Genomic DNA, 16,973 nt, shown 5'->3' with positions numbered 1-16,973 from the left:
GATTTTCTTCTAACACAACCAGTAAGGTTCTCACCTGCTTACGTTTCGATGTCTATCAGACACCTTCCTCAGAGCTTCTGACTGGAGTTCTGCAACTCGCCGCCGTAAGCAGGTGAGAACCTTACTGGTTGTGTTAGAAGAAAATCCTATACCCTAAGTATCTTCCAACCTGATGAAATTATTTACGGTAACTACGCCACCGCAGCGGAAAAAAAGTCAAGGGTCTGTGACCTGATTAAGACATCAAATTATTTTTAATTATTGTGTTAAAATGTCAACCTGACAAGGGTTAAAATTGGCTATTTTTTACCACCAAAAACTTGTTATTAAAAGATGAACTGTCTTGACAAGCTAGCGATCCTTCAGACGAAATTCACATACATATTAGCTCGATGAAGAATACATTTGAACCATCTGTCCTATTTTCGATGTGACAACTCGAAATAAGCGAGACACTTAGACAAAAAATCCCGCAAACCTTTTTTTATTAGCAGAGAGAAAAAGTGACAGAACAAACTCCCACCATCACACTATTAATTGCAAGAGTATTTACACTGACAATAAAACTATATCTATAATTTTAAAATAAACCTATTTAAAGACTAATATTGTAGGTTCTAAGTGTGAAAGTTTGATATCTATATGCGAATTGATTAGTCGAGAACACTTTTCTTCGTACAACAAAGTCAAAAAACACTCTGTTAAACCTTTATAAATCATGGTGCGAACGGTGTTGTTGCTTCGTAAATAATTTCATCATGTTGTTAAACGAATGAATAGCAAAGTTCTTTGATCACAACCATTTATTTTTTACGAGCGGACGTTTCGATGACCGTCTGTCATCTTCATCAGGGCAGTTCTGACTGGTTTGCTGTTGATGTTCATTGTCTGGAAAACAGAATCTTCTTCATCTTTGGTGCAAAAAGAGGATTGTCACAAAAGATCTCCTGCTTCTTGTATCTAACCCATGGTGGATTTAGTCATTAATGTTGGATCTACTACTAAACAGTGGATAATAATAAACATTGAAGGAGTCCTTGATATTGATGTACTAGTAGTATAACACAATGCACACTACAGGACACATGAAATGTTACTCCGGATCGACCATACAGTAAAAGTGATTGAACAACGCCACAATAGCAGTATTACTTAACCAGATGCTACATGAAATGTAACAACCGTAGTCTAATAGTAATAGAAAACGCCACAACACTACACTAGACAAAGGACCCAGCTTTTGACGAGATACAGATGATAATGCTGCTAGATCTTTGCTATGATACCATACAAGATATATAACTAGCTACTTTTTCGTCTAAAAGCTTCAGCATAACGTTATGTTAACGTTAATTGTTGTTAATGACTACTGTAGGATACATGATTACTGTGCTTATTGCTAATTAAGTAACATATTGGTAGATGATTCTACCTACATCTATGATCCAATATTTGCTACTGAAAGATGTATTAATGGTTATACAGCTGAAACCATCTACTCTTATCTTCCAAATATTGCATAAAACTTGAATCTCAACTATCTAAAATTACCCCTTATCAAAATGCAGCAAAAAAAGACTGGATTTGTAGCCTTAGAAAAACTCCGCAAAATACACCAAAAGCAAGCACTACAACTGACCTGCTACTAGAAACGGTAGACTTAAGCTTGTGATCATCAAAACTCTAAAATGATATTGCGCCCTGCTGATGATGTAACAGGGGTAACAGCAGAGGAAACGGTCATGTTTGCAGAAACCAACATCTTACTGCATATCACAAGAAACTAGATATTCTCAACATCACAGAGGCGCCTGGTCTGGCCAGATAGACGGCCTACTACACAGCTGAAACTAACTTTTTAATGCATATCACAAGAAACTAGATCTTTTCAACATCACAGAGACGCCTGGTCTGGCCAGATAGACGGCCTACTACACAGCTGAAACTAACGTTTTACTGCATATCACAAGAAACTACATCTTCTTGCATCACAGAGGCGCCTGGTCTGACCAGATACATGCCCGTAGCCAGGATTTTGAATCCAACTGCTTGAGGGGACCTCAAAAATTTTGAAAAATGAACCTTCTAAAATGGCATTTCTTGCGTTTTTGAGAGGATTTCAAAGAAAAAATCAGAGATAAATTTTTATTCAATGACAAAGGGAGCAGTTGTTCTACGATTCCAATCTATCTTTTCAAGAAAAATCTTGGACCTTTACATAAAAAAGTGGACCAAAAAGTGGACCATTCTTCCAAAGCCCCTGAACCCCCCCCCCCTGGCTACGGGCATGAGATAGACGGCCTCCTACGCATCGGGTACCTCCTCGGTGGGTGCGTCGCATTGCACAGCAGGAGACAGTCGGTAGGCGTGATCATCCGAGACGGTATAACCGGGATCCGACACGTATGTCCGCGGGCGTGGGCAGCAGGGCGGGGTGGCGACTGTATGGGGAGATAGATTACGATATTAGTTTCGTCAGTTTGACGTTATTTCCGGGACGTTAGACACGTGATCAGGGCATTACAACCATCCCTCAACAGAGACGGGGGGCGCCACAGACTTTCTGCAACCCATGATCCACTGCTCACGGAGTCATGTATGTTACCTGCGTGACGTCACGGAGGTGGTGGATTGCTCATTCCTTGACAAAGACTGGAGTTGTACAGTCGAAAATTTGGGTGAGTCCAATTTGTTGTGTTGGAAATTGCAGTTTAAACTTGCTTCATAATGATTTCTACGGCTAGATTTTCTAAGGGTAGTATATCATTGCTATGTTTACATGTACCGAATGTAAGGCACACAGTAGAGAGCTAATGATGAGGTCTTGAAAGCTTCTGTCAACGGCAAATAAAGTTGTAGGAACTTACCTTTCTCGCAGATGTAGCGATTAAGAAGCCAGCAGAATTGGTTTATCCACTTGTAGTTCAACTGTGGGCGGATCTCCACACAGGGGAATGGCCATGGGGGAAATGGGCTGCCGCCAAACCAGTCGTCGTAGTCAGTGGGGCCCAGCACGCTGCCGTCACTCCAAACGTACTGCGACTGTCGAAATATTGTAAAAAAAAAAGTTGTATCCAGAAGAAACGTGCAAGGTGTTAACGATAGTTACAAGATCTTAGCTGTTTTAACAAGAGAGCAAGGCTTTAGGTCTAGGTCCAAATAGACAGGCATATTAAAAGAATGGAATGTTTGGGATGAATTTACCAAACTTCACTGCACAAGCAAACAAACTTACTACTAAGATGGTTAATGTTTCAACAATTAAGGTGCATAACCTGGAATGCATACACCTACGCTCTAAATGGCAAGTATACAGGTAAAGGAAACATGGAGACAAAGGCTTACGAAAGGAAAAGTCAGATCGTCCAGACCGATCCAGGTCGCGCTGGCGTAAGTTGTTTGGATGCGGTTGTCGATGAAGGCGTCCAGCGCTGCGGATTTGATGACCACCAGACGGCCGCCCTCGTCGCGACAGGTCTGCCTGGCCTGGAAGTAGTTCTGGCGGTCTGTAGAGAACCGCAGGCAAGGTCCGTTCGCCATCACGCGCTCGTAGTTCTCTGGACAGGCGTCTGTGGAGAACAGGTGGCAAAAATCAGACAACCGTTTCATTCACACCGATGATTGTCAAGCATGACTATCGAGGCCTTCAAGATTTAAACATGTTTATTTATTAATATTATCTTGGTACGTCGATGAAGGTTAGACAACCAGGTAATGTCTAGTAGATACTAGCTGAAACGTCTGGCCGTTTCCAAAATCATATCCAGTTGCTTGAGTAACTACTTTTTGGCTGGATTATAATGGTCCATTTATGCCAAAAAACAGTTACTCAAGCAACTGGATATGATTTTGAAATGGTCCATTTATTTCTTTATCTCTGAAGGAACTTAACAAGAAAACTTGCGGAGCGCCCTACCGCTCGAGTGGTATACGGACATCCTCCAGACTCCTCCGCACATCTCGTTCGGATTTCCGGAGCAGGGTGTGTTACACTGGCTGTCGGGTAACTGGGGGCCCAGGTTGTTGAAGTTTTGGGTTGTCCCGCAGAAACATTGACTGTAATATTCGGTTGCTATAGAAGAAAGAAGACAGAATTCAAGGGAACGTTAACGCAACTTTATTACAAATATATAATACAATATACACAGACTCCGTGATGATTTTTGTACGAAAGAGTCGGAACCTAAGACCCAAGTCATGTACTAGGCCCTTCGAGACGACAAAGAAATGTAACAAAGAAATTACAACTGTTCTTAAGATATTTTTATTTACTATTGGAATGTTATTTTCTTATCTTGGAAGTTCGTCTGTGTTGGTAGGAGTCATTATGAAGCAAATTGGACTCACTGCAGTTCAAAGTTGTTTCATTGACATTGGGGTTCTACTCTGCAGGCAGAGAAATTTTAAATACCTTTTGGTAGGTGAGTGGATGTTTTTTGCAGAAAGGCACTTTTTATAGACTGACATCGGCAAAGGGAAATTTCAAAGACTTATTTGGACATTGTATTGCTCTCGACAAAACATGGGCATGCCAGTGTAGGCAGACCCTGCACAACCTACATACAACAACTGTGTGAGGATGCGGGCTGCAGACCAGAAGACCTGCCCAGGGCTATGGAGGATAGGGAGGGCTGGCGGAAAAGAGTCACGAGCATCCGTGAAACTCTCACCACCAGATGATGACGATGATTGCTCTTGGTATTGTCAGTTGTACTTGATGTACACACCCTAGACTCTTACCGGAGTAGGGATATCCCAGGTCCTGGCAGTGCCTCCAACACAGTACGCCTGTCATCGCCGGATGATTCCAAAGGGGTGAGTGGGGGAACTTACGTACAGGATAGTCCCTGAAACAACCGTGGTACCGGCACACATCTGCATAAGGAGACAAAACAATTTCATCGACGTGTTTTTTTTTTTCATATCCTAGTTGTGAAACGTCGATGAAGGTTAGACATCCAGGTAATGTGAAAAACATGCAAACAGTCATTCAAACTCCTGGATAGATTTTTGTCAGATGTTTCAAGTAGCATCCACTACTTTTCGTTAGTCACTGAATTCATTCGGTTTCTTGAGTAACTTTTTGTCCATAGTCGTGAAGGTACATGTACTTGTGTTACAATGTTCCCATAGACCGAGTTGACATAACATGCAAACTCAAAGCTGTATTAAGGTATGAATCGCAAGAGCTTGACTTACAAACCAATGACAATGCTTTTTAACAAACCTTGAAACGCGTGACAAACAAGGTCAAGTTTAGATTCTATCATAAATGAACTTGCGCAAATCCGTCCTAGGTCAGTCATCCTGTGACGATCTCTGTGTAGAAGGATTCTTGAGCAGGCTGTGACAGAAACTACCACTGACACGATCATCTGATCACCTTTTCGGTAAGTAGGAAGCTGAATTTTACAGTTCATATGCACAACTCTCTCAAGTATGTCCTAACCCAAACCGTGGGCGCCAGGAAATGCGTTAAGCACATCTGTCCACTGGCTGATAGAAAATTACCTGTGGGCTTGTCGCAGCAGATCTGGTTGTGTATGTTGGTGGTGATGCCCTCCAGTCCGTTGAAGTCCGCCAGTTTGTAGACGTGGTCGTCACAGTTGGCGATGTCGTGCAGCTGCGCGTCGCTGACGCAACTCCCGACGCCGATGGCGAAGGTCTGCACGCCCATGCTGTGGAGGACAGAGGCCGGGCCTGCGACGGAATCCCACGAGAAGCCGTCAGTCAGGACGATAACCACATCAGGAGCGTCCGCGCGGTTGCCGTTGGTTTCGAGTAGCATGGTGTTGGCCACGTAGGTGAGAGCTGCACCGGTGTTTGTTCCTCCACCGGGTGTTGTAGTCATGCCACTTATGTGTGCGAGTGTATCTGGTTTGCTGGAGGTAAGAAAGAATGCAAAATGCTGTCTTACATCAGCTACACGCACAATCAACATGATTGTGCAAGTCAGTTCTTTTCCTATGGCTATTAGTAATTACAAAAGACATTGTCCTTGGTGTTTGCTATACAGAATCACGTAACCCAATTTAAAATAAACTGTAGATGATAATGATATTAAAAAAATCGCATACATTCGAACTAATCTATAGGCAACTATTACACATATAGCATGATGACACTTCGAAGGACATACTTGTTGTATGCGTTCAGGTAGAATTCCAGCATCTGACCGGTATTGTATCTGAGAACCCCGACGAGAGCGTCCAGGTCCCCGATCTCAAACCGGTTCACCAGCGCGTAGACGAAGTTTTTGACAGCCGTAGTGTCTCCCGACATGCTCACGGAGTAATCCAGGACGAAGACGATGTCGACGAGGCAGCATTCCTCCCGATCTGCATGGAGAAAGGTGATGTGATAAGGTCATCGACGCAGCGCTAGGAATTTCTTTGTTTGAAACACTTTTTTTATTGACGAGAAACTCAAATCAGCATGTTGGCCGCTTTTCGTGGACGTCATGAGGAAAGAGAGAAGGGTCAGACATAATATATAATGATAAGGTCACATTTCCAAGCCGGGGCCCGGCCGGGCTATTTCAATTAAAGAAAAACCAACAATTTTCATCAAGAATATACCTAAAGAGTTCCATTGTTGATATTTTTCAACCTTTTTTGCCTTGTTGTCTTTTATACCATATTTTTCGTTCCAAATGACTGCCCCGGGCCCCGGTTTGGAAATGTGACCTCAGCATAACTAGAGAAGTAACATCTGCAAAGCAAATGCATAATGTGTACCTTCGGTAAAAATGTACTACGAGTATATGGTAACAGGAGTGTAGCAGACCATGAAATTGCAACATTATGCTGGTGTGTTACGCCGAAGGGCGGTTATACCGGCTATACCGATACAGATACAGATATGTAACCCAACACTAGTCACCATGGTGACAGACGTCAACAAATCATGCCATTGGCCAGGTCAGAGGTTAGTGATCAGAACAGAAGAGGAAGAAACTGAGTCAACATAACAAAACATAACAAAGGCAAAGATACTGTAATGAAGATAATAAGGTAATGAAGCTTCCATACTGAAAAAATGCCATGTTGCAAATGTCATATGTTTTCGTCTGGTGCCTTGTGCCTCGCCACCCACCAAGGCTGTTCTACCGAGAACTTACATCTGGCTCAGAAAACACTGCAATAATTCACAGCTTCAGACCTACCTTTACAGTTACAGATCAGGTCGGTTCCTGACCACACGCCAGGCTTTATACACGTCCTGATGGCGTCTCCGGTCACCTCCATGGCGTACCCTCCTTTGTTGTTGTAGCACCGGTAGTAGCAGCTTTCCCCGTACCAGTAGAAAGGAGCACAGCCGAACCGTTTGGTGCAGGGTGGGTTAGGCGGCGCTCCACAACCTGAGGAGGTAGAAACCGGGCTCTTTTTTTAATACAGCACCGAGATGTGTTTATTGATAAACAACAAATTAAGTGGTTTGGACATCTGATAAGGATGCCACCGCAAAGAGTGCCACAAAGAGCATACAACAGCAGGAAATCTGGAACCAAGGCCAGGGGACGACCAAGGAAGAAATGGATAGATACTGTGAAGGACACCCTAAACACGCACGGCCTTACGCTAACAACAGATTCCAGACTAGCCGTCAGCCGCCAACTGTCCCTCCCCACGACACCCCAGATGGTAGAAGTGGATGGATATAGTAAGTAAGTAAGTACCGAGATGTGAAGAATTTGAAAAGACATTTTCGTACGTTTCCCCACAGATCGTTAGTTGTGTAAAGGATGAAAAAGGATCAAGTTACAAAAACAGTCCAATAATTTAAACTTTAGGCTTTCAGAAATTAATCGAAAGTTAAACATAATTATTCATTGCAAATGTCATATTATTTTCAAACCTCTCCAAGTCTCCAATATTTTGATAACCAGCATGGATTTTTTTTTTATACAAAGAAGTACCTTTCTTGCATCTCCACTTCCTATTTCCATACCACCTCCCGTTATAACACGTTGCGACAGTTGTGTCCGGGATGGCGGAGCAGCCCTTGCGGCAGCGGTAGGTGCACATCGTCCCGGAAGGGTACGGGGTGCCGGGCTCGTCACACGTGTAGACGGCCCAGTTTCTGAAAGGCGGGATCCCACAGCCTGGTAATGACAAAGAAAGGTCTTAACGTTAGGCCACAACATCTGTTATGTAATAGTACGTTAACCTGACAATGTAGATATAGTACACAATGTATTTACCGTAAACGCACGACGACTAGGCCGGATCTCATAGCTTGTTAACGTTAGACCGCAACACCTGTTATGTCATAGTATGTTTATCTGAAGTGTATCTGACACTTTTAACCGTTACCTGTTACTAATTTTGTTTATGTTCTTGTTGTGAGGGCTAGCCCTTTATAATAGCCTCCGGCTAGTTGGGCAGTCCTGGCCGTATACATCTGTTTATACAGTCTAATAAATCAAATTAAATCAAAGGTCGGAAGAATGAAATGCTTTACGTCATACCATGTCAATTCAGGCTTTCAAGACTTAAGTAACTGAACAATTTGTTTGTTTCATTGTCTGACCAAGTAGCCCGGAGTCCAGTCTTAGCGGGTCTTTGAAAGCGGCATAAAGCTACGAAGCTTGACACCAGGGTAGTACCAAAAAAGAAGTTCAAACTGCGTACATGTAAGTCATCCCCTGCTTGTATAGTTACTATACTTAGTCACTGAAGCGGACCATGCACGTAGAAGTGAAAAATGCAGTATTGACGTACTGCGTGCCCAGCATCCGCGCCATTTCGGGCCGACCCAGATGCCATTAATGCAGGTAAGGCTGTGGGTGGCAGGGTAGCCGGTACATCCGCGTTCCTGGTCGCACTGGTAGTGGCAAGTCTCCCCGTGGATGAAGGGAGGGTCACAGCCGGTCCTGAGAGCACACGAGTAGTCTTTTGGGTCCCGGCAATCTAGCATGAGAATGATGTAAAAAAAATTAATATTAGCGTCAAGAATAAACTTCTATTAAACATATGTGCAGGTACACAATGTTAGATACTCATTGTAGAGTGCATTTGTTCAGAAAGAGCCAACAGACACGAAGTTCCGCGAAGGTATGTTACGAGTTTTCACTGCACATTTATTATTCTACGCCAGTCGATGTGTGAATCTGTGTCATCTGTATTGGGATGTCAATGTAACTTGCATTCGCGTACCTTTAAAGCATCCTCTCCAGGGTTCACCGGTCCATATTCCTTGCCTGCAAGTCCTGGTCATGATACTGGGCGTTGCCGTGCACGTGTCGTTACACGTGTAGGTGCAGGTCTCACCATTGAGGTAGGGGGCGCTGCAGTCGGTCCTGGTTGTGCAGTCGAACTCTTCAGGCTCGCGACAGTGTGACGGCCCTGGAGGAGGGGGAAAAGAACGGACGGTGGGTATTTTTCGGAAATCTGGTTGTTGAGCCTGATGCTCTCTAGGATGAGTGGTACAGTCTACATAAGAACTTTGTGTTGGAGTCTCTCAACCCTATCCAAACCGGGCTAAAAGTGCCCGCGCCAACTTCGATGTCGGATAGCGTCAGAAAGGCTTGCGCTAGAACCACCAAACTTGGTGACTTTTCCTAATACACAAGAACGATGGGTGAGTTAACATGTCTTTGAAGTTTGGGGGACGTGTACTGCTACAGACTATTTTTAGTTCAATATTTTTTTTTGATACAGAGAAAACGCTTTCAGTGTGTTTCAGTGTGTTTCAGTGTGTGTGAGTCTGTGTGTGTGTGTGAGTGTGAGTGTGTGTGTGTGTGTGAGTGTGTGTGTGTGTGTATGTGTGTGTGTGTGTGTGTGTGTGTGTGTGTGTGTGTGTGTGTGTGTGTGTGTGTGTGTGAGTGTGTGTGTGTGTGTGTGAGTGTGTGTTTTATTTCAACTCACAGCAGTTGGGAACCTTTCCGACCCAGGTCCCGTCTCGGCATGTCACCAGGGTGCTGTAGTAACCGGTACAGTTCCGGGTGCACGTGTAACCACATTGGTAACCGTCCGGGTAGGGAGGCTGCTGGGAGCCGCATATCACTTCTACACACCGCAGGGGGTCTGGTGGAGCAGATTCACAGCCTGAAAGGAGGAAAAGGAGACATATTTAGTAAGCATTTCATGCGACCCAGTCGTCCCTCTCGCAGTACGTTATAGGATTCTCCCCAGTCAGAGCCTTATTTTTTTCTAAACCTCGTAAAGATCCAAATGCACCTACTCTATCCAAACACCTGATGTTACAAGTTACACGTGCACACTCACATCGAGAAACATCAACGTCAACCCAGGCCTCGTCCCAAACTTCCTCTGTTCTGACATTAAATGGCTCCCAGACTATGTCTCGGCCTGTGCGTGCTTTTACGGGTACACTGGTGATCGGGTCTCTGGCTTCGATCGTGTCGTCAGGTCGGCACAGGGTTGGTGCAATTCGCTGCAGTGCGAATCCGCCTCCCAGGTCTGTGCGCGGTGGGTAGGAGCAGTTTGCGTCCGGTCCGTACGTTGCGCTGTCAAACTCCACGTCGGCGCGCGAGTTGCGGTAATCCGCCTCCATGTTAGACAGGTATTGCTCGTAGTACAGCGGGTAGCTCTGTCTTAAGGCTATGATGGCGATACCTGGCAACTCGTCTTCGAAGAAATAAAAAAAAAAAAAAGAAAACAGGTCAAAGGCAAGCCCACTCTCAAACATCAAACCTTTGGAATGAATTGAATTAATTACATAATATTTAAAGACCACAGCTAAAAAGGAAATCTCCAAGTATATCTTCTGGTGGCCGCAAAATACAGTATCCAAAAGCCACCCTAGAACTGCCAGTACTAGCACAGGGAGGAGCATCTCTTTTAAAACATGTTTCTGACCCACATTGTACCTCCTTGGTACCACCATGCTACCCTCTGGACAATGGGTGAACAGTGTGGGTTTACACGGCCGATTGTGGCAAACATACCTGGTAACCCAACTTCTGGGTCGAAGTTCCTGGTTTCAGGCAGGAACATTCCTGTAGTGACGCCTTCCTTGGTGTAGGTTAGAGCCCAGCGCTCAGGCATGATGGTAATGTTATCCGTGTTTGGAAGGTCGGCGAGTGGGGTGCCGTCATACTCTGCGTACGCGGCCAGGTCGGTCAGGAAGGAATCCGAACCAACCTCCTCAGCCACGTCAGGGTCCAGGGGTGCATCGGTGATCGCACTTCTTGCGGCTTCGTAAGCAAATTCTGAAAAAAGGCACCATTAGTTTCTGCAGACCATTTTAAATATTACGCCTCTGTAAAATAATCTGTACGAAATCACAGTGAAGCTTCCATCTACTGTTTTATTTATTACCAGTGTAACTTATAGGTACCTTCAAGATGGTTGGAGTGTTTATGGCTACAGTGTTATCCTCGTAATGGTATGATGTGACCATTCACCACATTTGGATCGTGGCATTTCCTCTTAAACCATACAAATGTGTGCCACTTTGCTCGCTGTGTATGTCTGATGCTTTTAGTACGTAGACTTAGCCGTATTAATTCCGTAGGTCCATACTCAATACTCAACTACACTTCTCTGTTGCCATATAATAACTCATAAGAATTGCTGTAACCATTGAAATTTAATATTTTGATATAAAGATACAATCTGGTGTCGTTAAGTTCTCGTATAAGTCCCCAAAGCCTCATGCAAGCAGATGATACTGAAGTGTATGATATGATATAGTTGCTGGTGAAATAACGTACTTAACTGAAACTTAACTTAAACAGAGAACGTTACTCACCTGTAGCTAGCGGAGGCCATGGAAAGCATCCTAGTACAAAAAAAAAAGAGATAACATTGATACAGAGTCCTTTACCAAAATTGTGACAAATAGAGACGTTGTTTGTTAGAGATACTACATTCAAATCTTAATTAAATCCAACTGAGCATAACTAGGAAGTTACTATACTAGTCTATAGGTATGATATGTTCTCGGTCGCTCTAGAGGGTCAACCGTGACATTGTTCAGCAGTGACGGTGTTTAGTTTATTTTGTTAGATCTCGTGTTTATCTTTATCTCAATGTTTGTCGTTAGCCAGACATTTTGTTATAATTGCACTCTTGTGGTCATAATTGGAGAGAAAATTAGAGGTATAAATCTTAGCTTCTCTTAGTAGCTTAGCCAGAATTCCATTGAGAGCAGCTTCTGGAGCTGCAGGGGCGTCTTTTTTTTTCAAATCTGCGAAGGAGGATATCTTAAAGAACCGGTTGCGGAAAGTTGCAATGTTTGGTAGGTATAGGGAAATTTTTCATGTCTACCTTGCTACAATACATATAGATCAATGGATCTTTGAGACAGTACATGTATGTCACTTATAACACTGTTGAAACCTGTACCTTTTTTTGCCATACAAAATCAAAATGTCCTGGAAATTGAAAAAAAAAAGAATATCGGCTCTGTATAGTCACAGATGTATATTGTGTAGTCTCTAACAGACTAACTACGCTGTCTATATATATATATATATATAGGAGAACATTTGCCAGGGGAGTTTGGCCGCCTTGTAGGTTTGACTGACCGCGGGAAAGAAACTACCTCCCCGCGGCCGGACTCCCTTGGCCAATTTTACTCTCTTTTTTTGACCGAATTCTACGATCCGTATTCCCGTAGAAAGGCCTGGTACCGGTGGAGGCTGTATATTGTGCGTATTCGGTCAAAAAAATCGGTTCACGTACCTTCCCGGCACCCTGTCCAGGGAGCACCGACCCATGCGCCGTTCTCGCAAGTCCTGGTCATGGTACCGGGTGATCCGTAACATCCGCGGTCGCACACGTACGTGCAGACATCCCCCTGGTCACTGCCGGTACAGGTCCTGGATGTACACGCGAAGGTTGGGGGAGAACCGCAGCTCACAACCCGGACTATTGAGTTTTGAGCATAGAAAACATATTAAGAAACGAGTTGATGTTTTCAGTGACGCAAATGTGTTTGATACCTCTATGAAGGTTAGACATCCAGGTAATACGATACGCCAAAAAGCAGTTACTCAAGCAACTGGATATGGTTTTGGAAACGGTCAGACGTTTCAGTTAGTATCCACTAGCTTTCGTCAGTGACTGAGAGACCAGAGGGGAAATGCAAATGCTTATAAACCTGCATTTCCCCCCTGGCTCTGGTCTCTCAGTCACTGACGGAAGCTAGTGGATACTAGCTGAAACGTCTGACGTTTTCAAAATCATATCCAGTTGCTTGAGTAACTGCTTTTTGGCATATCGTATTACCTGGATGTCTAACCTTCATCGACGTATCCTATGTTAAATGTCTACGCTTTTTGGCGTATATAACATAGGAATTTGTTTTAACATATGGAGGGATCTGGCAAATGAGAGTTCAGTTATTTTCACTTACGGCATTCTGGGAGGCTGCCCTGAAATGCCCCGTAATGTCCGCATGTCGTTGGGGTGGCGACTCCGGTACACCCGGCGGCGCCGCACTCGTAATAGCAGACAGTTTGGAAGTTGTAGAAGTCACCGGGCACGCAGGTAGACGTGACACACGTTGGGGAGGGGGGCAGAACCGGGAACTGGCATGTAACTATTGGTGATGGATCATTACAATCAGACAAGAGATGCAATGAAATGTCAAAGCAGGACACTTTGATATGTCAGTTGCCATGTAGGAATGTACGTTTAGTCGATAAAGCATGTGCCCATGTGTCTCGAGAAGAGAAAAGAGACGGCGATTAACAGTAGACAAACAATAGTGTTGTTTCAATGCAGAAACATTTAGTATTTAGCGTTAAAATTAATTGCGTTAAAATATCATAAAAGACAAAAATTTTCATTTATGCATTTTTGGGCTCAGATGAAATTGAAAACGCCCAAAACCATATACTCGGTCAAGCCAGAGGAATTTAATGCAGCCTCTACGTTTAACCACTTTAAGGTGCCCTGTAGGTGTGTGTTTGGTTATACGTACTTGGAGAGCAACCCCCCCAGTCGTCGCCAACCCATCGTCCGCTTTCGCAAGTCCTGGTCGTGGTAACGGGTTCCCCCCTGCACGTGTTGTTACACCTGTAGCTGCAGATCGCACCCTCGGCGTAGGGGGCGCTGCAGTCGGACATGGTTGCGCAGTCGAACTCTGGCGGGGAATCACAACCGTCCCGTTGTTCTAGAAGAGTAAAACAAGAGGAGGACAAGAGGGCTTGGTCAGTTCTACCCTATACCCGATACAGCCAAGGATTGAGGTGTCCGAGAATTCATTCTTTCCTAAAACTATCGCAGAGTGGAACTCACTGTCACCAAGTACAGTAGGGGTATTGTCATTAGATAGCTTTAAACAATGCCTAGAGTTAGATGTTCAAGGGTTAGGTGTAACAAGTCGATCGGTGTAATGTATCCAGCGGCCGCTACGCCGCGTGCCTGCGAAGCTGGTGTGTTACGCCGAAGGGCGGTTATACCGGCTATACAGATACAGAAGCTGGTGTGTTACGCCGAAGGGCGGTTATACCGGCTATACAGATACAGAAACTGGTGTGTTACACCGAAGGGCAGTTATACCGGCTATACAGATACAGAAGCTGGTGTGTTACGCCGAAGGGCGGTTTTACCGGCTATACAGATACAGAAGCTGGTGTGTTACGGTGATAAAACGGTGATGAGACTTGTAAAATAGAACTCAATAGATGCAACACATCGCTAACATGAATGTATGAATGTGACCTATGTCTAGATTCGAAGGAAAAAAAAGTGTCATAATGTGACAACAGAATAAATGATAAGGGTTATTGTTAATTTTTTCCAAAATATGAAATCATGTGGATAATCCAGAATTATGTTCTTACCAGCACAGGTGACTCCGTCCCCTTCGTAACCGTCGTTACAGATACAGACGAAACTGCCGAGTGTGTTAGTACAGGTGGCATCAGTGTGGCAGTTGTCCTCGCCATCTGCACATTCATCGATATCTATATATCGCAAAAACATATAATGTAATATTTACCATCACTATCTTCCTACTGTGATCGGAACTGCCATGCCAGGGTCGGACTTAAGGCAGGCCACACAAGACGCTGGCCACCGTCCGAGTTATTAATCTGTAAAGCGCTAGTCCTGAATATAAACCTATGAGAACTCTTGAGAAATAGAACTCAATGGAAGCAATACATTAGCCTCTACCAGGCTTGGGGAGGCGGCTGGAAAAAGTAGTAATCGGCCAGATAGTCTGAGAAATAAGCACATGCCAAGGGAGTTTGTCTGTTGAGAGAACAGAACTGTTCTCTCAACGGACAAACTCCCTTGGCATGCTTATTTCTCTATTTGGCCGATTTCTACTCTTTCCAGCCGCCTCCCCAAGCCTGGTAGAGGCTAGCAAAGCCAATACATATACTATAATGTCTAACTGACGTACAACCAAGTATTATGTTCTTACCAGTACATGTTTCCCCGTCCCCATAGTAACCGTCGTTACAGGTACAGGTGTAACCATCGAGTGTATCAGCACATGTTGCATCAGCGTGGCAGGGAGACGATGCACATCCGTCCATATCTGTAGAGACAAACCGGAATGACATATTAGTAACCTCCGTCTTGTCCGTGACTGCCATGTAGAATAGGACACTCATAGTAATCACCAAAACAAAATCGTCCAATTAAATTCCCCTGCCACATAGCCGAATTTAGGCCGCCCAACGCTGCTGCACCCCACCCCACCCTTCCCAACCATGGTTGGGAGAAGGTCGAGTAAGGTGTCGACCTGGTGTTTGGCTGGGTCGCTACTGTTCGGTTAAGTCGTGAAAACTTCTCAAGCACGTAGAATGGTCACAGAAACAAGAGAACTGTTACGTTCACTTACGGCAGGTGGGAGCCTCGCCGTTCCATGCTCCGTAGTAGCAGGTAAAATTGCTCCCTGTCCCCGCACATGGACTGACGCACCGGTACGTGCAGGTAGTCCCGTCGTTGTAGGGAGGACCTTCGGCACTACACTCCATGGCTGTACACCCGTAGGATGGCGGGCCTTCTCTGCAGGGTTCTGGGTCGGAATAGTACAAGGCAGATAGATTTAGCGATACTCGATTACACAAAAGCGTTCGACAAAGCGTTCGTGAGTGAGTTCGACAAAGTTTCCTATGCCAGGCTCATCTAAAAAATGTAGTATTGTGGAATCCGAGGAACGACACTAAATTGGTTAAAATCTTTTTTGACTATGTATGATGTACAAAATGACTGATAAACTGGTGAAAAAAAACAAGAAACAGTCATGCTTTCAAATATCAGAGGTATCTACCAAGAACTGAGGTGTTCAAAAACTCGTATTTTCCAAGAACTATCGTAGACTGGAACTCGTCACCAAGCACAGTTGGGACATCATCACTAGAAAGCTTTAAACAATCTTGCAATTAGATGTCCAAAGATTGAGTGTAACAATCGGTGTAATATAGCTAGCTGCTGCCACCGAAGCTGGTGTGTTACGCCGAATGGTGGTTATATGATGAGTCCTTTATCTTATATAAAGATATACTAGTAGATGGACATTAAAAGTACACGCTAATTGTAAAGATTAATCTCGAATATCGAGGATTTGAACGGGTACATAAAGGTAAGAGCCACGAATCATTGTAAACAATGTACACCACTTTCCATTGCTTGCTCCAAAGAAGAAAAAAAGATGTGCTTTGTCACAATCAGAACCCGGGCGAGATTTTGAAATTAACGTATAATGATCACTAAAGAAAGGCTTCTTACCCTCTGCGTCCACCAGGAGAACTGCGGTCATCACCAACAGACTCAGACAGGCGTGGAGACTGGAAGAAAAGAGATTAGAAATGTTTCTGGGGTACTGTGTGTCTATGTACCATACGGTTTTAGGTTTAGGTCCCAATTAATTACTAAGTGTTCAGCATCTTCCAGAACATCAATATTTACTATACTCATTACAGTGAAGCTTACCGGGCAAGTCTAAGTTCTTGATACGTTTTAGGCCACGTCAGGTAAATTTTATGAATAACGTCCTCCGCAAACTACAAATCCAATGCGATAGGGCGAAAAACAAGAGGG

General features: G+C 44.2%; 1 protein-coding gene across 1 annotated transcript; it reads right to left on the bottom strand.

Annotated features, from left to right (window-relative positions):
• Positions 1-2,304: 2,304 nt before the first annotated feature.
• Positions 2,305-12,714, bottom strand: LOC109462622. Its single transcript, XM_019759185.1, has 13 exons — positions 12,654-12,714; positions 10,913-11,176; positions 10,230-10,592; positions 9,870-10,049; positions 9,273-9,347; positions 8,808-8,912; positions 7,919-8,104; positions 7,166-7,360; positions 6,140-6,338; positions 5,512-5,882; positions 3,346-3,569; positions 2,868-3,042; positions 2,305-2,441 (listed from the first exon to the last, which is right to left on the bottom strand). The coding sequence occupies exons 1-13, from the start codon at positions 12,712-12,714 to the stop codon at positions 2,305-2,307; spliced, it is 2,535 nt and encodes an 844-aa protein (XP_019614744.1).
• Positions 12,715-16,973: the final 4,259 nt, after the last annotated feature.

Source organism: Branchiostoma belcheri, unplaced genomic scaffold, assembly GCF_001625305.1.
Source record: "Branchiostoma belcheri isolate BF01 breed outbred unplaced genomic scaffold, Haploidv18h27 scaffold12, whole genome shotgun sequence".
Lineage (NCBI taxonomy): Eukaryota > Metazoa > Chordata > Leptocardii > Amphioxiformes > Branchiostomatidae > Branchiostoma > Branchiostoma belcheri.
The sequence above is the reverse complement of the archived record's forward strand: the minus strand, read 5'-3'. Positions and strand labels throughout refer to the sequence as shown.

What these genes read in the sequence shown, in the direction of transcription:
- LOC109462622 (XM_019759185.1), bottom strand. Translation starts at nt 12,714, where the DNA reads ATGACCAGGACTTGCGAGAACGGCGCATGGGTCGGTGCTCCCTGGACA. An exon ending in CGGAAAGGTTCCCAACTGCT is followed by an intron (nt 9,348 to 9,869) that starts GTGAGTTGAAAT and finishes CCCCTCCTCCAG; the next exon opens with GGCCGTCACACTGTCGCGAG. An exon ending in CTGCTGCGACAAGCCCACAG is followed by an intron (nt 3,570 to 5,511) that starts GTAATTTTCTAT and finishes TGTTCTCCACAG; the next exon opens with ACGCCTGTCCAGAGAACTAC.